We start from the raw sequence: 24,809 nt of genomic DNA, 5'->3' as shown, positions 1-24,809 counted from the left end.
GGGCTTTAGACGTCGTGCAGTGCTGTGGAGGGCTTTAGACGTAGTGCAGTGCTGTGGAGGGCTTTAGATGTAGTGCAGTGCTGTGGAGGGCTTTAGACGTCGTGCGGTGCTGTGGAGGGCTTTAGATGTAGTGCAGTGCTGTGGAGGGCTTTAGATGTAGTGCGGTGCTGTGGAGGGCTTTAGATGTAGTGCGGTGCTGTGGAGGGCTTTAGACGTCGTGCAGTGCTGTGGAGGGCTTTAGACGTAGTGCAGTGCTGTGGGGGGGCTTTTTGTTTGTTTGAGGCTCATACAGCAAGACTCGTCTTGTGTCCTCCTCCGAGGGCAGTAGGACAGTGCGCCATCATGGTCCTCTCCTTTGTGCTGCTGCCACAGTGCTGTGTGCATGCTTTATTGGAGACTGTTGAGTAATTCATAGCTATTTTCTGGGCTATGATCATCTCTCCCAGTAAATAGTAGGCTACTTCAGATGTACCTCTATTAAGTAAGGATTGGAAATTAGCATCACTGTTTCGAAGAGAGCAACAGGCTAATGCCTTAGTAGAAAATAATCTCCATGTTCTTGGGTTGTCTGGAGTCAAACTTTTATGTGGATTTGTTTAGATGAGAGATAAACAAGTCACACCCAGTGTTGTCTGGAGTCTTCAGGGAGTGTGTCCCTCCTGGAGAGGTAGAGTAGCTTTGTGAGCTCCCAGTCCCAGCAGTGGCCCGCGTTCTGCAGCTGCTGGTGCACCTTCTCACTGTCCACATGTCAGCTCTGCCATGGCGTTTGGTGTGTACGTTCTGCAGCATTATTCCTATCTGCCACGATTAGTATTAGTATTAGTGCAGGTTGTCATTAGTCCATTTCTGTGCCCAGCAATATTAATAGTGATTCTTAATGTCATTTCCTGTTTTTGACGACTGATGAAAAATTTTTTTTTCTTTTTTTTTTTTTGAGACAGAGTTTCTCTGTGTAGCCCTGGCTGTCCTGGATCTCACTCTGTAGACCAGGCTGGCCGAAAAATCTTCTTAATACTTAGATTATTTGGATCAGGGTTCAAGTAAGTTTTATTTGTTGGTTGTATCTCATAATTCTTTAAAGGCAAGAGATAGCCTCTCGTTCTGCTGTATTAGTGCGGTCTCTGTGCTGTTTAAATACGTCACATTCTGGATGAGGTGACTGTGCACAGGTCTTGGCACACTGTGTGCCCTTCGTTTGTACTTGCAGCTTGCCTACATTTTTAATTCAGTCTTTCAGAGGTCGTGGTTGTGGTGCTTGTGCCGCGGTATCTGCTTGTTAGCGTATTTCTTCATCTGCTGTGTCATGACTCAGTCTTCATTCTTCCCACTGCCTGAGTCTGTTGCTGGATCAGGAGCTGCAAGACAGTGACTGCTGGAGCGAGGGGGCTCAGTGCTTCATGTTCTCCACACACGTATGGCATGTACTCATATGCATACACGTGTACGTAGAACACTTGAGATAGGCAAGCTGGCTTGTCATGAGGTTAAGCGTGTGTGTTGCTCTTGCCAGGGTCCTGGATTCTGGTCCCACATGTTGGCCAGATCATCCCCTCCTGTCACTGGAGCTCCAGGGACTCCAGTGTCCTCCTGTAGCCTCTGTAGGCACTGTACTCAGCTGCCAATTGTGTCCCATATACATGATTAAAATAATAAAAATAAGTACTTAAAAGCATTTCTTTTTAAAAATTTTAGCTATGAAATGTCTATAAAGACAAACATGTCAACATGAAATATTTGAACTTTATTCTTTGAATATTTTATTTTGTTAGTATGATACATGTAAGTGCATGCATGCAGGCGCCTGTGGAGGTGGAGGTACAGGTAGCTGGGAGCTACCTGATATGGTGCCGAGCACCAAACTCTGCTCTTCCTAACATCAGTGTGTGATCTTAAGTGCTGACCCATGTCTCCAGCCTACACGGTTTATTTGTGAACAAAAGGGTGCATGCAGAGTGCTTGAACCCTTTCTTTTTGTCTTTGTTTTTCTTTTCTTAGTAAAGTCCCAAATAACTGAATGTGTTAGTTGGTGCCTGTTTTCCTAGCATGTGGAGACTTGAGGCATAAATATTACTTGTCAGAGGCTACTCTGATACACTGGGAGAGCCTCTCTATAAGGAAAGAAAGAAATCAGTCAAAATATTTAGTGAGATTAATTGTACATAACATTATTTACTTCAGTATTGGGTAGGGTGGTGCCACATGTTTATGTATGTAAGCATTATTTACAGACCTAACATATTTGGTAAAATGCATCAAAAGAAAATGTTCGTGTCATAGCTAGTGAAACCCATGTAACGGCAAGAGTGGTGCCGTGGGCTGTGGAGGCAGATGGCCTGCTGCTCAACCTTGACCCACCACTCGGTGGCCCCGCAGTCCAGAGTGAGCTGCTTACCCTGTCATTCCCTTCAGAAGAGATAGCAGGGCTCTGTTAGACATTGCAGGCATTTAAGCAGAATCCTAGGACACAAATGTGTTTGTGAAGATGATGTTTTGTTTAGTTAAGCACTGTGACAGCTGTGTGTGAATGAGCCCTGGATGTCCACACAGCTCTTTTTTTTTTAATTCTTAATGGCTCTGGGTTTGGACCCATAGCTTTGTGCATACAAGCCAAGTGCTGTGCTTGTGAGGTCTACTCCAAGGCCTGTTTTTTCCCCTTAACATATAAAGAAGTTCATCATTTACCTGTAGTGTAAGGACCACGGCCTTCTTGTGTAATCTGTACATGGTGCCATTGTTCCATGTTACCACAGCTAATAGGAAATGTTCATAGGAGAAACACAGCATTTCAAAATTACATCTGAATTGAGTGTAGGCAAGTGGCGCTTGAGAGGCTGCCCATTCAGTCCTGGGTCAGAATATGGCACCACAAATAAACCAAAAGAAAAGTGTTATAGTGGACCGTAGAACCATAGGCCTAAAACCTCTGAGGAAAGAATGTAGTTATCTAAATTATCCTTTTATTTCCACTGGTATTTCAATTATGGTGTGTGTGTCCATGGAATGCTGTGCTGTTCAGTGGACAGCTCTGGGAAGCCAGTCCTTACCTCTCACCTTGTTGAGGCATGGCCGTTGTTGTAGAACTTGCTGCTGTTCTTCTGTCTAGGCTAGCTGGCCAACAAGCTTCCGGTCTGTTCTCCTTCTCCATCTCCATCTCCATCTCCCTGGCTGCAGTAGGAGTGCTGAGGTGACCACTCACATGGCCAGAGCTTTCTGTGTGTGCAGGACTCAAGGCTTGTGCTGTTGGTGCTCTGACCTCTGACCTCTGACCTCTGACCTGTCCTCAGCCCTCTGCTTACCCTTTTATCTGCTTAAATTGTTTTCAGTTATTTGTTACCTGCCTACCTGCTTGTGTGTGTGTGTGTGTGTGTGTGTGTGCACCCACGTGTGTTCCATTGCTTACCTGCTTGTGTGTGTGTGTGTGTATGCACTCACGTGTGTTCCATTGCTTATCTGCTTACCTGCTTGCTTGTGTGTGTGTGTGTGTGTGCACTCACGTGTGTTCCATTGCTTACCTGCTTGTGTGTGTGTATGCACCCACGTGTGTTCCATTGCTTACCTGCTTGTGTGTGTGTGTGTGTGTATGCTCTCATGTGTGTTCCATTGCTTACCTGCTTACCTGCTTGCTTGTGTGTGTGTTCCATGCTGTTCACATGGAGGTCAGAGAACAACCCTTATGAATAAGCCTCTCCTTCCACCATGTGGTCCTGGGAATTGAACTCAGGTCACCTGGCTTATCAGTAAGTGACTTTCCCTGCTAAGCCATGTGGCTGTGCTTCTGCTTGCATTTTTAAAAGAACCTAAAAAAGGTTTACATTTAATTTAAACCATGTACTAGCCAAACATCAGTGTCCTTATTGCTGTTCTTTAGAAATCTGATCTTTTCTACCCTAGTTAAGACATCTGGCCGGTCATTGGTGGCGCCTTTAATCCCAGCACTTGGGAGGCAGAGGCAGATGGATTTCTGAGTTTGAGGCCAGCCTGGTCTACAGAGCGAGTTCCAGGACAGCCAGGGCTACACAGAGAAACCCTGTCTTGAAAATCAAAAAAAAAAAAAAAAAAGGACCACCTGGAACTTCCTGTTCTCTTCCTCCTTGATGCTTTCTTTAACGGGAAGGGTGAGCTGGAAGCTTCCCTTCCTAAAGCTTCCCTTTCTTCTCTGGTTTTAGGTTTTAGATTTAAACTCTTAGTCCAGAAGGAGGCAACCCAGGACATCATTATAGCTGTGTTCTTCAGTGTCCTGCCTTCCCTCTACAAGGAGAACAGTCAGGAGGTGTTCAGGCCTACTAGTTTCCTTAATCACCAGACATAAACTTTTCTTTCCTCATTGCTGCTTTTACCCAAAGGATTCTTATAATATTCTCCTGTGTGGGAAGTAGGAAAATTGGAAAACTCGCAGAGAAAGTATGAATACTTTGAAAGAGAAATTGTAATCTGTTAAAACATTATGGACTTTATTTAAATTTTTTTTGCAACTTTAATAAATTCACATTATTTTCTAAGTACAGTGTTTAATTATTTTGTAGAAGTTGACATTAGTTTATCTGTGTCATAGAGCTCCAGAGTCTTTTATGGTGAAGTTTATTACCTTCTCAATAAGGTTTGGTCACAGTATTCATGGTGACTGCAAGTTCTTTTAACTTATGCATCTGTGGAACATGCTCAGTGCCACTGATGTGAGAGTTTCACCTTCAACATGGAGAATAAATATTAACACAAATCTTTAGTTGTAGACTAGAAACTGTTAGAAACACTTTTCACCTGGCTCAAGCATGGCAAAAACAGTTGCTAGGCGAAGAAAGCCTTCCTTGGGGTTTTACCGTTTGCAGTGAAGAATTAGCTGATAGGTCAGTTCCAGCACCCATGCCCAGTGGGTCACAACTGCCTGTGACTCCAGCTTCAGGAGATGGCCTCTGAAGGCACGTGCCCACACTTACGTTTGTGTGCTCTCTCACTCTGTCTGTCTGTCTGTCTGTCTGTCTCTTTCTCTCAAAAGTGGTTAGCTAAAGATGAAAAAATGGAAATGAGTAAGTAGCTGTATTCAGGTATGTTAGTTACGTTATGTTAGTTCCCTGCTTGCTTGGTGGTTGGAATCAACAGGAGTTTACTGCCCCATACAGGTCCAGAGCTCGGAAGCCCCATCTCACTTTCCCAGAAGGCATGCTCGGGGAGAGGGTATCCTTCTGTCTTCTTGTTAGTGTTTGATGATTTGCTGGCAAGTCCTCAGCAATCCTGGGTAGTGGTAGCTTCTTACCTTTGCTTTCGGCCTTAGGAGATGGTATTCTTCATGCATACGTGCGTGTGTGACATGGTCATCTGAGGACACCAGTCAACAGCCCACTTACCTTTCAAATGATCTTATCTTGACTGATTATATATTCAGTGGCCCTGCTTCCTGCTAAGGTTAGATCCTGAGGTTAGAGAGATGGGATGCACTGCAGCGATCAAGTTAATTGCATGTGTTTGTATTTGGTGGACTTCTGATCTTTTGTCTGCACAGTGTCAGCTGTTTTCATTTACCTCGTTCCTTGAAATGTTTTTTATATGCTGACTTCTGTCTGTACACAGAAGTTGCTCTTTAAGGTGGTCATGATGGTAGTAAAACAAAAAGTTTGAAAGCGAGAGCATTACACTGAAATGGCAAAAAATGGTCAATGGCATCCATTCTTTGATGTGAAGAGTGAATGTTGTACTGTGTGTCTTGCAGCTTCTGTTGTTAAGTGCTTGGAGGACTAGAGATTGTGTCTCAGTTTAAGTAGTATGTTCCCTCCCTGCTACCTGGGCTTGAACCCAGGGCCTCGGGCATGAAGGTCAGGTGCCCTGGTATGGATCTGGCCTCTATGGGTTTTACCACCATGTAGAGGAATTTATACCATAGTAAGAGTTAAACAAGGTGCTATAGAGAGACAGCATTAATAGTTGTGTTTGGATTCGCTTCATAGTATGGTGCACCTGTCTGACACAGTATCCTGTCCATCCTCGGGGCCTGTGCAGTCTGAGAGCAGTTGATGTGTGTGAGTGTGCTTGTCTTCTTAGTCTTGGCAGTTTGGAGTGTCTGCTCTGTGTACACAGGCCCACACTGTTTGACTTTTAAGGTGAGCTAGGCACATGCCAGTTTGTTATACTCAGTCTTTATAATGTGACAGCTCCACAGATGGAGATTTTCTGCATTCCAGAGCATCCAGGCTTTGCAAACCTTTGTGATCTTCAGCTACTGGAGTTTTCTTACACAGTCTAGAAAGAGGACGGCAGTGTCCCTGCTTTTGAGGGTAAGCTGCTGTTGGTTGAGGAGCTTCTGGATAATCTCCTTTAGGGATCATTGGCATCCAGCCCTCTACACAGCAGAGAGTACACCTTTAGGGATCATTGGCATCCAGCCCTCTACACAGCAGAGAGTACACCTTTAGGGCCGGCAAGCTCCTTGAGCTTCAGCAACCCCAGGTCCTACACAGCAGCAGACAGTCTTCTTTAGTTCCATGGATGTCTGTCCGTCTTGTAGCTGGATTTGTCCATCTCTGCAAGACTGTGATGAGTTCCAGGTACATCCCACTGAAGGGTTCTGGCAGCTTTCATATCACAAAGGAGAACCTAGCCCTGGTGACTGAACTGCAGATGCTGCAGCAGCAGCCGCTCCTGTGCTGCTGCTCCTTGCTTCAGTGTCTCCGGGCATGCGGCCTTGCCTAAAAAGGAAGCACTTTGAAGATGACTGTCATGCTGCCTGCCTGCTCTGTATGTCCCACCCACTTTGGAGCATTGCAGTGGCACGCGGCTCATCTGGCAGCCCATGTTGATTTTTTGTTTTTTAAGGGACCTTTTTCTGATTTTGTAATACCCTCTATCAATAAGCGGCTTATATATTAATTGACATACAAGATTTCTTTAAAGGTGGTTTTAGTAGATTACAGTTTAAATATTATAGCTTCTATATCCATAAAACATTGGTTTCTGGTGTAGTTGCGAATGTTTGTTTCTGGGTTTAATTGTGATTAGTGTTCATCCCATTGCGGGCCTTTGGTCGTTCACTCTGTGTGTGTTCATCTGGTCACTCGCACTCTGTGTACCTCTTCATCTGGTCACTCACACTCTGTGTACCTCTTCATCTGGTCACTCACACTCTGTGTACCTCTTCATCTGGTCACTGCTTCTCCTTTACCACCTACATACTTCATTGCTGGAGTTTTAATTTCTTATGTAGGTTTTTCGTATGTATGTACATTGTGTTTTATAATGTAGATTGTAGAATTATCCATTGAAGTGATGTTTGTTTTAATTCCAACCCATGAAGAAGGAGTGTGTAGTAGGCATTCAACAAATGCTTAATGGTGAGTGAAATGTTTCAGCTTGATAATAAATGTTTTTAGTGAAAATTATGGATACATCTTACAAGGAGATATTATAGTATGTAGGCTTACATTTTTGAAGTTGAAACTGAGGGCCATTTTTTCCCCAGTAACTCACTTTTTATAAATAATTTGAATTATAGGTTTTCTATAGTGATAGAAAATGTGCCTTTATGGCTGACTATGGTAGCTGATATCACTGTGTGTGCCTGAGTATGTTCAAGATAATGTATGTATCTTCAATTTTTAGGGCTTTTTCCACATCCTGTGAAGGGGAATAATTAGGTTTACTTCTAAGCTGTAGGGTTACAGTTATCTGTATATCTAAGGATCCTAGCATATGGCACTAAAGTTAAAGTAAGAAAGTTAAAGGCACTGTGAGCTCCACAGGTCTGAGTTAGACCAGTAGCACTTGTCGTTATTTTAGTTCTTTTGTATCCAGGGCCCCTGAGGCCCCCTTCTGCTGCTTTGTGTACTCTGAAAAGGTCAAATGGTGACACTAACTGAGCTCATTTATCTAGCTTGTGACTTTAAAGACTTGACAGTGTTAATGTTATTGAACTTGTATAAACACTTTGAGTATTTTAATCTTATTATCTAATTTTGAACTCAAGGGCGAGATGCACACAGAGAAGCACCAAATAATGAGTACTGTTGCAAGAGTAAATGCACTTGGAATGGATAACAGACAAGATGATGCGTGACAAGACTGAATGCTTTTATTGTAGATTCATTTCACTGGTTTTGTTGTTGTTTGTGTTTTCTTGTTGTGTTGACAGGGTTGCTTTAGACACTCTTGCTGCATTGCTAAAATCAAGTAAGTTTTTAAATACTAGAAATAATAGTAATTAAAATACGCTAAATGTATATCTATGTTCAAGAAACTGGAAATTAGACTTAGTGTATGTAGTGAAAGCTACTTTCTTATAGTCAAAGTTCCTGATATATTAGATTTATTTCTCAGAAAACTATGCTTATATGACATTTAGTTTTCTTTTAGTGGTAAGGCTTTATGCTCTTGTCAGTAAGTTAGAAATATGAAAGCGATATGCTTAAATAAATTATCCAAGTGGATGGAATAAACTCTAGTTCAATAAGCCTGTCATTATAATATATATTGGCTTCTTATAACATAAGTTTAACATAGTGACTTTTATTAGAAATTTTGTTCTCACCATAAGTTCAAATTCCTAACACTGCGGAAGTGGTGTGGTGGGCACTTAGAAGTGAGCTTGTGTGCACACAACCTGCTGCCTTCAGAGCTGGAGCACAGGTGCTGCCTTCAGAGCTGGAGCACAGGCATATGAAGCTGCTGGAGAAGAAGTGCTGCATGTATGACGTGTTCTTCATACATGCTCAGTATGTTTTTGAACTATTTTCATATATTCTTTCATATGATCAGTTGCTTCATTAACATTTAATCTTGACATTTGGTCTTAAAGATCTCTGTTGATGGCTTTTCTATGTCCCCCTCTCCCAGTATATAACAGGCAGTTGGTCAGAAACTATTGTCAGGGGTGGGGCCCCCTTGTTTACTAAGCTTTTGTGCTATATATTTTTAAGAGTCCATGATTAGTTAAAAGTTAATCAGTTGCTAATAGCACAGTGCAAGGCACCTGTCATTCCAGTAGGCAGGAAGCAGAAGCAGGGGGATTGCTGGCAAATTCAAGGCTAACTTGGTCTACATAGTGAGTTTTCAGATCATTCATGGCTACATAGTAAGATCCTGTCTTAAAAAATGAGTAAAATTAATTTAAAAATGTGATTTTTGTTGTTTGCCAAATTCTCATTTACACTTTTACCCTTGGGGCCTCAAGTGGGTAACTGCTTCTGTCTGGTTTGATAAACTGTAGAACAGGGTCACCCGATGAAGCAAAGCAACTGTTGAGTAGTTTCTATTTAATAGCTCTTCAAATTACACACAACACAACACAGGACACTTAATGCACAACGATGTTTAATAGCAGACTGCAGAGTTTGAAATGGACCAGGGCAATTTGGAACATTCTCTATTAGATTTTAAAACTTGCTTATTATAGGTCAGCCACTTGCATTAGTGGATAAATTTGCTCTAAAATAAATGTGGTATGGGAAGTGCATGCAGGAGTGATGAACCCAACGAGAGTGCAGCCCTGAGATACAGCTCTGAGCATGCAGCCAGGGCCTCACTGGGATGCACAACAGAGGGTGCAGCTCAATAGCAAACCTATACTTTGTGCTTTGAGAGGAAAGGAATTTGTGAATGAAACCTATATATGAATCTCTTTTACTTGTGCTCACTGCAGATTGTAGATAACTCTCGTCTTATTTTAAGGACTAGTTCAGCACCTATGTTTGAATTATAATGAATTCTTCATTTGGCATGTTATTTTTGAAAAATAACATTTCCCCTAAGTACATTTAGGCTTTTGTAGATTCCAGCAGAAACAAAGCTGTAACTATTACCATGACCCTAAAGCTTTTAGTGAAGTCTTTTTCCCAGCTAGTAAAGGCTTATGCATTTCAACTGGTGTATGTTCACTTCAAATACTTTTGTTGTTTTTGAGACAACATCTGACCTATGAAGGCTGGCCTGAACATGCTCTGTAGACAAGGATGACTTTGAACTCCTGATCTTCCTGCCTCCATCTCCTGATGCTGAGATTACAGATGTTCACCTTCTTTCTCCATGTTTGTGCTGCTGGGGACTGATCCACAGGGCTGTTGCTCCTGATAGGCAAGCAGTCTGGCAACTGAGTTAGATTGGTAGCCTTAAAGCATAAGGAAACTATGTTGGTCAAAACAATCCAATGGATGTAAATTGCAACAGCCTTGCAGAGAGCAGCCATTGTAGAGGGTCTTTTTTGTTGACTTTTGTTTTTCTCTTGTTTGAGACAAGGTCTTGTTATAAGAGGTGAGGTTGGCAGTCCTCTTGCTTCTAGCACCCAGGTGCTGATATCAGGCATGCATTAGACATCCAGTTTACAGTAGAGGTTTTAAAACACTGTCCTAAGAGGCCCACCTCTTCCCGATGAGCACTTTGCACCTGTTTAGTGTCAGAGTCTAGTTGTAGAGGAGATTGCGTAAGCCTCTGTCTATGTGTTATGATTTAGTCCCTATGAGCATGTGTAGAAAGTAAGGACCACTGTAGGTGGCTAAGGTCAGCATCATCTTGGGGTCTACCACATAGCTAAGGCCCCTAGGAGGGTAATTGAGGTTAAGAAGGGGTTTGCGTTTGTTTGTATGTAAGCAGCCCTCACAGCCCTGCCACCGCAGCTCTGGGTAGCGCTCCTATTGCCTCGATGGCATCCCAGGGCCGCTGCCTTAGAAGATGTGTCCTTTTGGGTTGTAATCTTAAGAAAGTCAATTCAAATGTATGGATTTCTTTAGTTGTATTCCATTAAAATTGATCAATTTCAGAAAACCTATAGTTTTTTTACATTAAAATTTTAGTACCTAGAAAAAACTATTTTCTAACCATGTACTATTTTTTAACTTCTATGTACAACAAATTATATTTTAAATTTTATGTTACTAAGAAGTTGATATCTACATAATTGTGGAATAAATAGAACTGTTAATTCCACTGGGGAGGTAAAATTTATAGTAACAATAGCTATAATCCAGTGGATTAAACATCTTGTGATGGAAATAAGCAAAAGTGATAACGGCTTTAACAAAGTCATGTTTGTAGCTGGTCACTCAAGAAGTCTTCTGTCTTATGAAAAAGACACTTAAATTTCTAAATACGGAGTTTTAAAATCAGTATAACATTAAACATAATTACAGACCTTGTCATAGTAAATAAATGTATTTTTCAAGTTTTTGTTGAGCCAGTACTTCCATGAAGACCCAGTTGGTTTCACACTGGTGATCTTGTCTTCCTTGGTGTGTACTGGGGCTGCAGGTGTGTACTGCCAAGCCCAGCTAGGAAGGAGATTCCAGGAGGATTTGTAAACCATGATAAAATAATTAGGTAGGAAGGTTTTTGGAAACTAATGATTTTTGGAACTTGCCATAATTATTTTATTAGAAAATTATTAAATAAAGGCTGGGAATTGATCACAATACTGATATTCTACTTTTTGTTTGATTCTATTAAAAACTCCTGTCATTTATAAAATAACCTTTCCCAATTTTCTTTTGTTAAAGAGACAAATGCCAGGAGAGCGGTAGACAGAGGATACGTTCAAGTGCTCTTAACCATTTACGTAGATTGGCACCGGCACGATAATCGTCACAGAAACATGCTTATTCGGAAGGGGATTCTACAGAGCTTAAAAAGCGTCACGAACATCAAGTTGGGAAGAAAAGCATTTATTGATGCGAATGGGATGAAAATTCTATATAACACTTCTCAAGTAAGTACTTTGTTTGTTATTCTGTCTTAATGAAAATGTTTTAGTTCTTAAGAAAATGGATTAATGTGCATGTACTCAGGAAAGTATACATATGATAGATATATTTTAAAATTTCTTCACACAAAAAGAAACCCACTTGATTTTCACATGTGACCTCAGGGGTGACTGGAGAGAATGGTGGGGGCACGTGTCTAGAGCACGAGCCTTGCACTGCAGCTATACAGAGCATACACAGTGGGAGGAGCTCCTGATGCTATGGGTGGGTGGCTGTGTACTCTGACAAGGTATTTGAGGATTCCCCACTGGAAGGACAGTTCTGCCATGAGCACTGGGAATGTCTTTCTGCTGGATAGGGCCATGCTGACAGAGAGAGAAAACTAGATGTAGCCTCCTAGCCCTGCAGGGTGTCTTAACTGCACACATCTTGACAATATGCCGTGGAGGCCGTTCCTGCTCCCTGGGGACCATCTTTAGAGAGTATAGAGAGAAGTTGCAGTGCAGCCTCCTCCTGTCCTTTGAAATGACCAGCCAGTTGTTCAGGCTGCTCTTGGTTTTCCACACAATAAACAACCTTTCTGCATGATAGTAGTTAAGGTATCTAAACATGTGGCATGTCTATTCTGACTATATTCATTTTTCTAGAACAGTTTATATAATCATTTTTACTATTTAGATACACTTAATAGGTATTTGATATATGATCCTAATCCATAAGGATTAGGTGGTTTAACACTAAGACTGACTTGTTTGTTTAACTAAGTCATTCATGTGTTGAAGATTCTGTAGTATGTCAGAGTACCACTGAAAGGCCCGTTGTCTGTGACAATGTTGTTAAGTTACCTGTACTTGATACTGGCTGACCAGCCAAACTCTTAGGCATCTGAGTGGGGTCTGCTCTAGTTGTTGTCTCACCAACTGTCTTTTATAGTAGAGAGAGAGAAGCACAGTCAGTATGCACGACTTTACCTCTCAAACCATAGCAAGCCACCTTTTAAAGGAGAGAGAGGCACAGTTAGTGCACATAACTTTACTTCTCACAGCGTAGTTCTCAGTGCTGCCTTCATTCGACATACCCTAGACCTGCCAGGTGTTGGAGGGACTCACACTTACTTGGTGGCTTTCAGTGTCAAGGATAAGTACTAAGTTTTGCCTAGTGAACATTTAAGGAAAAATCCTACTGGATAGGTCACATGTGCCTCCCTAGTACAGATACTTCTGAAGAGCAAGTCCATTTTATAGCTCTCTTGTGTTGTAGTCCTTTGTGTGGTGTTTGTGGCTACATTCTCAGTACCGCAGTACTGAGCCATGGTCTAACTCTCACTATCTTGTTTGGACAGGAGTGCTTGGCAGTCAGGACTCTTGACCCTCTTGTCAACACATCCAGTCTGATAATGAGGAAATGCTTCCCCAAAAACCGCCTGCCACTTCCCACCATTAAAAGTTCTTTCCACTTCCAGTTGCCAATTATCCCTGTGACAGGACCTGTGGCCCAGCTCTACAGCTTGCCACCTGAAGGTAGGGGCCATGGGCTACTGTGGGAGGCTCTGATATTGTTGAAAACTTATGTCTGATTGCTCTTAATGTGAGCATTAGTTGTAAAAACACAAAAATTAGTCAGCTATTAATGTAAATATTAAAAGTATAAGATAGAGACGTTATATAAGTTGGTGATGTCATATGAGATGGTGACATCACTTAAGGTGGTGATGGCACACAAGGTAGCGATGTTACATTAGGAGGATGGCATCAGATGCCCAGTCAGTATGTTTATGATTACCCATGTAGCTTTTAAAAAGAATTTTAATTACACATCATTATTATTAGTAGTATCATTATTATTATTATTATGTAGGCATGCACATATGTTTTGTGTGCCGAGTACATTTGTGCTCATGGTTCAGTGAGCACGCGAGAGTCAGAGGACAGCCTTCAGCAATTGGTTCTTCCCTTTACCACATGGTTGCAAGGACCAAATTTACATCAGGCTTGGCACAGTCCCACTGAGCCATGGTACTGGTCTGATTTCTCACCTTCAGTTAAAAACCTAATCACCAAAATTAGCAGAAATTGAACAAAAGACTTACTTGGAAGAAAAGTGAAGTTATTTGAAGCAGGCTGCTTTTCATTTTAGTACAACATTGTATTGTGTAGTAAATAGAAAACTTTCTGATGAGGTTTGTGTGTGTTTGGTTGGTTTTTGGTTTTGGTTTAGTGGTATCTACTAAAATGGAAGAAAGGAGTAGTTACAGATAGTCATAGAATTCCGTTTTATATTTTAGAAAAAAGTTTTTAATTTTTTATTATTTGTTTATGTACTTGAAAGAAATTTTTTTTGTTTGCTTTGTTTTTTTTGAGAGAGGATTTCTCTGTGTAGCCCTGGCTATGCTGGAACTCACTCTGTAACCAGGCTGACCTTGAACTCAGAGGTCTGCCTGCTTCTGCCTCCTAAGTGCTAGGATTAAATTAATACACCACCACTACCTCCCAGCTTGAAATTAATGTTTTAAAAGAGCCTTCATATAATCATTAGTTTTGAATCCTTAATGTGGATTTATTAATGGCATATATCATAAGGTATATTATTAATTAAATAATCTAAACACAGCTATAACTGGTACAAAATATCAAAATGATCATTTAGAAACACCTTTTAAAAACCAGGCTGGTGAGATGGCTTGTAGGTAATGCTAAGGCTGATGAGTTGAGTTTAATTCTTAGGACCCACATGGTAGAAGGAGAAAGTGGCCTTTGGCATGTTGTCCTCTGACCTCTACAGATGTGTGTGTGTGTGTAAGAGTATGTGTGTATAAGAGAGTGTGTTTGTATGTATTATGTGTAAGTGAATGTATATGTAAGTGACTGTAAGAGAGTGTATATATGAGACAGTGTGTAAGAGAGTCTGTAAGAGACTATGTGTAACAGAGTGTAAGAGTGTGTAATGGAGTGTGTGTAAGAGTGTAAGAGAAAGAATGTGTGTAAGAGATGGTGAAAAAGAGACAGTGTAGTAGTATGTGTGTAAGAGACGGAGTATGTATAAGAGAGAGTATGTGTATGAAGTGTGTATAACTGTCTAAGAGAGTGTGTAACTGTCTAAGACAGTATGTAAGAGTGTATGTGTAAGAGAATTTAAGAGAGCGAGCATGTGTAAGAGTGTGTGTAAGAGTGTGTGTAACTGTAAGAGTGTGTGTGTAGGACTGAGTGTGTGTAAGAGAGAATGTAAGAGACTGTGTAAAAGAGTGAATAACTGTGTAAGAGAGGGAGTATGTGTATGGAGTGTGTGTAACTATGAGAGTGTGTTAAGAGAGGGAGTGTGTGTAAGAGTGTGATAAAAATTAAATAATACAAAGTTTAAAAGTCAACAGGACTGAATTAGAAACTAAGTTAGCTGAGTGAAAGAGTTTGAAATTTCCAACAGAGGTTGAGGTGAGGACATTTGTAGCAAATCTGAAAGGGAGGCAAGAGGAACCTTTACGAAACAGTACTGCTGTGGCAGAGCCAGGCTGAGCAGATGATGGTCTAACCCCTCAAGAGTGGTCTCTGCTTTAGTTATGGTACTAGCATTTAATTTGGGGGGACAACCAAGGGCTTTCGGAAATCTTTCAGTATAGGCCTGTGGAGGTGTGAGGTGAAGGGGTTAAGTGGTGGCTCTGACTGGTAGAAGGCTAAGAGGCTCTTCTGTGATATACCAGGAAGTGACAGGAGGAAGGAAGTAGAAGAAATGTGATGTTTAGTCAGTGTCTAGATTCAGTGTAATGAATTCACCGGGCATGAGAAAAATGCGAAGGGTGATACTTGCTGTGGCTCCTTCACTGTGTGCTTCTCAGACTTGATGACTCAGTAAATTATGTGTATGTGTTAACCCGCGCACCTTCATTAAAATGGTGGAAGATTCTGATAGTGACTCTCCCGGCCCAAGCGGGGCGTCCTTCTGTTCCCCATTACTTTCTAGTGCGTCACAATTATCTTTTAGCCTTCCGCAGCTTTCTGATTATTAAGTGCCAAAAGGTAGGGGAGTAGCATTTATATCCGAGGGAAGAAGTTCTGATTCAAGGTTTCTGACCCTCCACTAGCTCCCATCACACGCGCGGGTGCGGGCCTGAGACATCATGCACTTGTGGAGGTATATATCTCAGGTCCCCTTCCTGAAGTGATGAGCGGAGGATGCTCCAGCCAGTCACGTGATGGATTCAGGTGTTGAGAGTGCAGAGAGCTCTGCAGAAGAGCAACTGTATTACACACTAGAACCTGCCCACTCTTTAACACCAAATAGCCACTGCACTGTCCTGTGACTCTTCTAAGATGATAGTTAATGGAAATGTACACTTTCATACAGAGCACACTGAAGAGACATGCTCAGAGTGGGTCTCCTTGGCCCTAGGACCACACAGGCTGGTGACAGACTGGTGGTGTTCTGTGTGAAGCTTTGGCCTTTGCTCTCCTTGAGTATGAATGAACTACCACTGCTGTGTAAAAGCAAGGGAGTTTCAGAGATGAACAGTAAACCTCGGGTCTCACTGTGAAACATGAGCAAACATTTCAGTTTTGACAGTAAATCTAAATGGATAAATTATTCTTATTAAAGGCTACTGTCATGGGACCTTTAATCCCACTACTTGGGAGACAGAAGAAGGTTGGATCTCTGAGTTTGATACTAGCCAGATCTACATAGGGAGTTCTGGGCCAGCTAGACCTGTAAACTGTCTCAAACAAAGTATTCAAACAATAGTATTCAAAGACTCTTACACTGGTGAAAAGTAAAACCCAAGAAGCAGCTACTCACCGGAGAGCCAAAGCATTGGGTGGAGAGCTGGGCAGGAAACCAGAAGAGGTGTGCATTTCCCTAGAGTATTGACACAGGAGGAAAGGAACGTGCGCCAGGGCAGCCGAGGCTGTTTGATCTGTGTAGACCACACAAGCTGCATGACAGAGCAGAGTCAAACCTGGGATTGGGAAAGTAGTCAGTGGACGAGTTAATGTGCCCCCAAGTCTCTGACATAGAAAGAAAAGATTATGTAAATCAATATTGGTGCTAGAGAGAACCACTCTTAATACATTTGAATTGAAGTAGTATTTTAGGGACATATAATTGATTATAAGTGACTTGAACAGACAAAAACCCCCAAATGCAGTATGTGGTCAAGTTTGTTTCGTGATATTAACTGTTGATGACGATATAGATTAGTTCTCTCAACTTTGAAGGCATTTTTCTATGCTTTATTTTCCAGAGCATAGAAAAAAATGAGAAAAGCTTAGAAGCATGAAAGCAAAACCTGGTAAGAATTACCAGGAACAACCCACAGCAGAAGTCCACAGCCAAATGTACAGACTAAAATAGAGCAAACGGAACTGGGCAGTATTCTCATACGCAGGACATCTAGGTTCTTTCTAAGAAGTGAAGTTCACTATAATATTAAAGTGGGTGAAATTTATTATTTATAGGTCAAAAGAAGGAAACCAAATAATTAGTGTAGTTAATACCATGAAGAGATTCCAGATAAAATTTATTACAGAAATTTGCAGTTTTTTCAATAATCTGTCACTAACTCTTATCTATACCATACCTCAGTATAGTAATGAACTATTAAAAGATGCCAAGTCAGCAAGACAGAGAAAGGACTTCCCATTGAGAGGTGAGATATCTGAGCTGTGTATTGCTAGTGTTGCCCAGGAAACCATGGCAAAATATTTAATATCACCAGATATAAGGAAAGTGAATAAAATATAGGTGTTTTCTGTGTCTGTGTTTGTATGCTTATAGCTACAAACTTTAGATAGACAGCATTCCACGTCCTGCTGGGAAAAATGTGTTTGTGTACACAGACATACCCATGCATCTAGGTTCTCCTTATAGATCTGACACAGACAGTGCATAGAGGGGAGCAGTTTATGTTTATAGGACAGTGAAGACAGTTACTTTGTTTAGACTTTCTCAGTTCTTGTAGGAGCTGGGGCTCCTTCCTTTAGTGGTGGCACCCAGGGATGCCCTGTGTTTGCCTTACTAGCTATCAGACAGAAGTAGGAGTTGTTTCCTGCATTGCTGTTGTAAGTATAAGAAAGCAGGTGACAGTTTTGCCTGCAGTCACTAGCTTAGATTGTGTGTTGGAGGTGAGGTATGGTCAGTTCCTAGCAATGTCACACTAAGAAAGTCTCAGGGCCCTGAAGCCATGAAATGTTTCACAGTTGGAGCATGCACCCAAAGGAAAATACTTGCGGTACTTGACCCCGAATTAAAAACATTTTTTTCTCCAATTTTGAACTGTGTTTCTGCGCACCATTGGAGAAACTTTTCCTTGTTTGTATTAGACTCTTTTCACTCTTATTTATTTATTTATTTATTTATTTATTTATTTATTTATTTATTTTTGGTTTTTGGAGACAGGGTTTCTCTGCGTAGCCCTGGCTGTCCTGGAACTCACTCTGTAGACCAGGCTGGCCTCGAACTCAGAAATCCACCTGCCTCTGCCTTCCAAGTGCTGGGATTAAAGGTGTTCTCCACCACCGTCCACTGTTTGTTTTCTAATCAGGCCTTTCCTCTTCATCCGCGACTGCTGGTAGAGCTTAGGATGGATCCACACAGCTGCATGTCGTGTGATGCCTGATGTTTGTTAATTTTTATTTTTATAAAATCTCTCTGCAACCCCCAAAATTGAAGTGCTTTGGTGTCAGTATTACTTAAGACAAACTAAGCTGTTATTAGAGTCCCCCAGTAATGCTTATGCACTTTTATGACACTCTGCATGACAGACCGGCTGTTAACTCTATACGTGTTCACAGGAACACAGAGCAGGGATGGAGACAGACAACTGATTGTTTCTAGGTCAGATAGTTAATAGTCAGGGAGTGAGGCTTCATTCAGGACTTCTGTCCCAGAGCCTTTGTAACACTGCTGCCAGACAAAATTTCCCCTCTAGTGACTCACTCGACCTCATGGTCAGCAAGTGATTTGTGGCTAGAGGATCTCAGTGGATCTCAGTGGACTAGTCCATCAGAGAACATCTGCAGTTTCTAATAAGAAACTATATACTAGGAGGTGGCCTGCCCCTCTTATGGAGACTGCCTAACTTGGGGTGTCTGCTTATCATTTTGCATCCCACAGCACTGGTCAGTTGTTACCACAGGAGTTGCCATCACTATTGCAGCAGAGCTGGAATCCCTCAGCTGAAATGCAGGGCTCTGGTACCAGTGTCAGGCAAAGCAGGACTGTCCTGGGCTGGAGGCAGGGAGCAATCTCTGTCTACATCACACTGGACAGAGACGTGGAAAGCGGCTCTCAGCATTTGCTCCTGTGGGCGGAACACACCACTGCTCTGGTGAGCTGACGGAGGCTCTTCTCCCAGCCCCAAGTCCTTCCACACTATACTCAGGAGTGTCCAGCTAAGCCCCTTTCTTGTGTTCTCTTAGTCTTGCATTGGCCTAGACATGCATCTTCCCTTTTGACTGACCTTGCTTCACACCTATGTGCTCCCGTCAGATCTGCCAGAAATTTGCAAGTTGAGTCAAGCCTTTCTTTTTGGGGGACATCTTATGTTTATGTTGGGGTAGGTTAAAAATGTCACTGACCTGGCTGTAAGATCTGTCCCATCTCATTCTTATCTGAATTTACCATGCACACTCTTACATGTCAGTCATATTTTCCTGCCACACCACCTCCAGTAGGATCTGTGTGACAAGCTCCACAGACTGAGGCGGTTGGCTTCAAAAGGGGGAGGCCTCCTGGAACCGGTTGTGGAACTCTTCGCCGGAGAAAAATTCTTGAGCCGCAGTTCTCATGGCAATCTATCTGTTTTCTTTTCACTTATTTCTTTTCTTATTTACATGTTCCTGGTAGCCTAGGCTAAAATATTAAGTGAGAATAATGGGTAAGAAACCATTCCTTGAGATGGGGTCACTAACATGGGGGAAACCAATGCTTTACTTTTTAAATCATTTACAACACTATTATGATAGATAGAAACTTTCCCAACAATAAAATTTCATTTGGCTTGGCTACACATGTGTCATCGGAGATGGGTGTTGGTATATGCTAAAAAAAAGCCTTAATTAGAAAGAATTAAAATAGTTTTATTTAAGATTTATAAAAAAATCAGGCATTAGATGTTAAATAGTAATTGACCATATGGGGCTGGAGAGTTAGCTCAGTGGTTAAGAGCGCTGACCATAAAGATTTATTAACCTGCTCTTGGAAATATGCCACTAGCCTTGGATGACTGCCACCACTGAATACATCCTTTTAGAATTGTTATATTTTGATGATTTATATTAATACTGATGTTACCTGTTCTGTTTGTGATTGTTTCACTGGATACAATTTCTAAGAGTTGTAATGTTTGGTTTTTTTAATGTATAAAATCCCCTACTTGAGAGTTGCAAAATACACTCAGATTCAAACTGCCTCTGTGTTTGTTTCTGTTTGTCACCGCTGACCCCCATACCTGACGGGGTGGTCTGTGGCATTTTCCCAAGGTCTTGGCCCCAAGGTCTTATCTTCTCACCTCCTCCTCCTTCCTCTCGGAGCCTCACCGTCCACCCTCAGGTTTCCTTCAGGTGCTGCAGAGCTGCCTGCCCTGCGAGCGGTCCGTGCCCTGCGAGCGGTCCGTGCTCATCCCTTGCTTGGCCCTGCGTGGTTTGTAGCCACTTGCTGTGTTTGCTCTCTGTGGCACTGCCAAGCTTGTGCCCTCATTACCATTTAGCTTCTGTGTTGTCACTGTTGTCTCCTTTCTGCTTTTGGCCCCTGAGCTCCTAGGACAGGAGTTATATCTCTAAACAATTCATAGGCTTTCACAGGGCACACAGCACATGGTCCTCAAAACAAGTAGCTGCAGAGGAGTCAGGAGAGCTCATCACAGTGCTTCCTTTGGGCTGCTGTAACAGAACGGTGTTAGGTTGCCACCTGAGAACACCAAGGATAAAGCAGTTAATTTGTAGCGCCTTCTAAGTTTTAGTGCCCTTCCACATACTCTCTCTGGTTTCCAGGGCTGAAATATCCTCATAGATGTTTCTAGTAAGGAACCTAAAAGGGAAACCCAAAAACCTTCAATATATGGAATTGTTGTAGAACAAATATAATCGATAAAAAAGAAATTTCTGCTGAACAGATGAACATGATGATTTGGTTAAAAGAGAATTTTGTTCCTTGATGACTGGCATATTTATGTGCATGTGTGCACACTCGCCTCTGCCTGACTTACAGTGTGCTTGCTTCACAGTGGACGACGTGGTGGATGAGAGTGATGACAATGATGACATTGATTTAGAAGCAGAAAATGAGCTTGAGAATGAAGATGACCTAGATCAAAGTTTTAAGGTCAGTGGACTTTTATCATTAGTAAATGCTATGAACTCATCAGCTTTCAGACAGATGCGCCTGAAGCATAGAAATGCAGGTAAGGCTGTTTCAATCCCACCATTCTCTCATAGCCCGGATTAATTTGTCCATTGCCCCCGAGGAGAAGGGTTTCAAGCTTTCTGACTTAGCTTTTGATATCCCAGTACTTGAAGGAAAGTAGTTTGAGACTGCAGTGGCGGTTTGTCTCAAAAGGCATTTCCCTGTGTCAGCAATCATTTGGGGCTGAAAAATACCAGGAAGAGTCTGTAAATGAGGTGCTTCATGTCTTCAGAGAAAAACGTTGAATGGAGGAAATATAAAACAGATGTCATATTACATGAGCTGCTAGGCCAAAGAGCCTGGTTGGCTTTTCAGAGTTGCACACTGTGTCTGGAAGCTTAGAAAACCCCTGTCTTAGTGAGGGTTTCATTGCTGTGAAGAGACACTCTCATAAAGAAAAACACTGAATTGGGGCTGGCTTACAGTTTTAGAAGTTCAGTCCATTATCAGTATGGAGGGAAGCATGGCAGCACGCAGGCACACATGGTGCTGGAGATGGAGCTGAGTTCTACTTCTGGATCCGAAGGCAGCAGAACACATATACTCAGGCATAGAAACCACTCGTATATAGGAGTTAAAGGCAAGTGTTTTAAAACCTCTTGGAATATTACCTTAAAGTTGGGCCACACTGTGCTTGTTGTAGTCTTGGATACTGGAAGGTGCGTCTTAGTAATACAGAGCTATTGTCATCACCATCAGTAGGCCTCAGTGCAAGCAGGGCAGGTGTGATGTTAGGACACAGACCATGGGGAACTGGGGTTTGCTGACCTACGCCGTGGGACTGGCAGGCTCACAGCTATGAGTTAACCTTCCCAGGTAAGATGCACGGGCTGAGACTGCACTGCAGGAGCCTCTGGCCTGTATGGTGTCCTCACCCTTCCTCACCGTTTGAGAACTGGATCCACAGTGTCCCACAGGGATGGGTGTGCTGCAGTGGGAGAGAAAGGCCAGGCTGCTCGGCTGTGCTTAGCTCCCACGCTGTCGTCCTCACCTGGGTGTGAGTCAGGGTTTTCCCCGCAGGGAAGGAGTCCAGGTTCTTTAGGTTCGAAACAACTACCTCCAGGGAACCATAACAGTCCATGCATTGTTCCTTTTTTTATTGCTAACAGTGAGCTGGATGCTTAGAGAGAAAAAACACCTTTTGTTTTTTTACTGATTTTTTTTCTTTTTTTTTTCATGACAGGCTTTCTGTGTAGTCCTGACTATTCTGGAACTCGCTTTGTAGACCAGGCTGTTTTTTAACTCAGAAATCCTGTCTGCCTCTGCCTCCTGGTTGCTGGAATTAAAGGCTTTTGCAGTGAGAAAATATATCTTTGTAAAGCGTTTTTTGCTTTAGATTAGATAATAATCAAGAAAATTATTGTTCACAGATTAAATACAGGTGAAATTATATACTCATAAACTAGTAATGACATGATAATAGTACATAGGTAAATAAAATCAATCTTTTATTCATAGAAATAACAAAAATCTTATTTATTGATTATATAAATGAAAGAAACTTCCTGAATATAAAATGTTGAGAAATATCATTATTTTTCCTTTAAGAATACTATTTAATGTTCATATATGGACAGATACTATATATGAAGGATTAAGGACAGTAAGATAAATTTGCTCTTGGGTTGAAAACAAGTAGTTTATTCTAACTGTAGATAAATAGAAAGTTAAAAATGAGTTCCCACTTGAAAACTAGTAGCCGCTTTGCCTTTCTCCTTGCCCACCCTGAAGGTTAGAGTTTGGTAAGGGTCTGGAGAGTCCTGTGGCTTCTATGTGGAGTAACACTCGCCACACTGGCTCTCCAGTCAGGAGCCATGTCTGTTCTTTCAGGAGCTCAGCCAGGGCTGCAGACTGTAGGGCCAGAATGGATCACTGACACATCTCTTCTGTATGAGGGCATGCCTACTCTCTCTTCTCTCAAGGGCGCTGTTGGGCACTTGTTCTGCTTGTTAGTCTCTTGACCCTGCAGACTAGCGTGGGCAGTGATGGTAGGCTGTGCACAGGGCCTGTTGACCACCGAGTGTGAACATATGTAATAGTCTTGTCTGTGCTGAAGCTTCATCCTGCCCTGTAATGGCGACCTTGGAACCACTCGAGCTCCTTTTACCTTTCAGGCTGTCTCTCTCGAGCTTCATACCACTGTGTGCTCCAGTCCCACCCTCAGCTCAGTGTCACATAGACTGGCTCACATGGCGAAGTTAGAGCATGCCAGCCAATGGTAGCTGCTCTGATGCTTCCAGCTTTGTTACGCAGAAATGTTTTCAGTTTGATTTTCTTGAGTTTTCCTTTAGAGCAGGATAATAGGGATAGTGTGGAGAACATGAGTAGTCTTTGTTTAATATTTTGCCTTGACGAGACTGAGAGCCCTGTTACATTGAGATTAACCCTCACCAGAAACAGAGTCAACACCAGTGATAATCTATAACTAATTGATTTAAGATTAAGTTTAATATAAACTTTACTGATGATCACTCAGTACTGAAAAGTAACACCATTTTAAGTATAAAATATATTCTATAACTTCTTTGGTGTTTTTATACTAATGTCATGTTTTATTATTTCAGAATGATGATATTGAAACAGATATTAATAAATTAAGACCCCAGCAAGTACCAGGACGGACAATAGAAGAACTAAAAATGTATGAGCACCTTTTCCCTGAGCTCGTGGATGATTTTCAGGTATAAGTGATCTTACCTGGTTTTATAAAAACTTCATTGTTTTCTTCTTTGTGCACATAATTGCCACCTCTCATTTCTGAAAAAAATGGCCCTCATCTTTGTTACAGAATTACAGTGAATTGTTATGTTGACACTTGGATCTGTGCTGACTACCCATGAGAAGAGAGGGAGGCGGGCTAGGCTCTGCATTTCATAATCACTTTGATTCATTACTTTGACTTGCTCCTTTTGTTTTGTCTTATATTTTTTAAAATTGTATTATGAAATTGTGCTGTGGTCTCCCTGTGTTATTTTACCCATTTAAGTAGTGATAGGAGGAGTCCTTCCTAGGTTACTTTGTAACCCAACAGCAGTCAGGACAGAGCTGGGGCACACCTGGAGCCCTGCACGAGTCCATGGAGTCATTGCTAGCATTTCCTATTCTCACCCACTGAGCTATGAGTATTTAGCCAGGATGGACAACAGACCATGTTGACTAGATTGTTGGCAGTTAGTACATGAAGGTTTTTGTTCTCACTCTGTTTTGACACTGTTGGGTCTATGATACTGCTCAGGATTTTAAAGTGTAGGTTTGTCTGAGCATGGTGGCACACACCTTTAATCTAAGCTCAGGAAAGTAGACCCAGGTGGATCTCAGTGAGTTCAGAGGCCTGCTGGGTTTGTAATGAGCTCCAGGATAGCTAGCCTGTCTCAAAGCAAAACCAAACAAAATGCCAGATAGTACGAGGACTAGCTAATCTCTAAGATTAAGGAGCTTTTGCTTTAAACTTTGTTGCTCTCCAAATCCCACATCCTTAATTACAGTTGATTAAAGAAAAAGACTACAGTGAGTGTATATAAGAGACATAAGTGAGAAATATTTGCCAGTTTTTCATGTTTGTATTTGGGAGTAAACTTAGGAGTCTTGGAGTGACCTCCTGCCTCCTCATGCCCTGCACTTCCTGTAAGTTTGAAGTGCATTGGAGCTTTGGAACTGAGAGTACTGGAAGGGGATCAGGGGCCACAGAAAAGGTAGATGGGCTGGGGTGGGGGGTCAGGGGCCACGGAAAAGGTAGATGGGCTGGGG

The 24,809-nt window shown here is 41.9% G+C and overlaps 1 protein-coding gene across 8 annotated transcripts in view; it reads left to right on the top strand.

The window, feature by feature from the left end:
- The window catches only part of Agtpbp1 (ATP/GTP binding protein 1), a 123,026-nt gene that overhangs the window by 37,072 nt on the left and 61,145 nt on the right, over positions 1 to 24,809 (top strand). For 7 of the 8 annotated variants that reach the window (XM_031359657.1, XM_031359658.1, XM_031359653.1 and 4 more), the window contains 5 exons: positions 8,117 to 8,154; positions 11,469 to 11,677; positions 13,015 to 13,192; positions 20,884 to 20,981; positions 23,627 to 23,743. In XM_031359657.1, coding sequence (XP_031215517.1) covers positions 8,117 to 8,154; positions 11,469 to 11,677; positions 13,015 to 13,192; positions 20,884 to 20,981; positions 23,627 to 23,743 — 640 coding nt within the window. The remainder of the gene's footprint in view (positions 1 to 8,116; positions 8,155 to 11,468; positions 11,678 to 13,014; positions 13,193 to 20,883; positions 20,982 to 23,626; positions 23,744 to 24,809) is intronic. The other variant, XM_031359661.1, reaches the window with a different exon arrangement.

This window comes from Mastomys coucha, unplaced genomic scaffold (genome assembly GCF_008632895.1).
Source record: "Mastomys coucha isolate ucsf_1 unplaced genomic scaffold, UCSF_Mcou_1 pScaffold7, whole genome shotgun sequence".
In the NCBI taxonomy this organism is placed as follows: domain Eukaryota; kingdom Metazoa; phylum Chordata; class Mammalia; order Rodentia; family Muridae; genus Mastomys; species Mastomys coucha.
The sequence above is the reverse complement of the archived record's forward strand: the minus strand, read 5'-3'. Positions and strand labels throughout refer to the sequence as shown.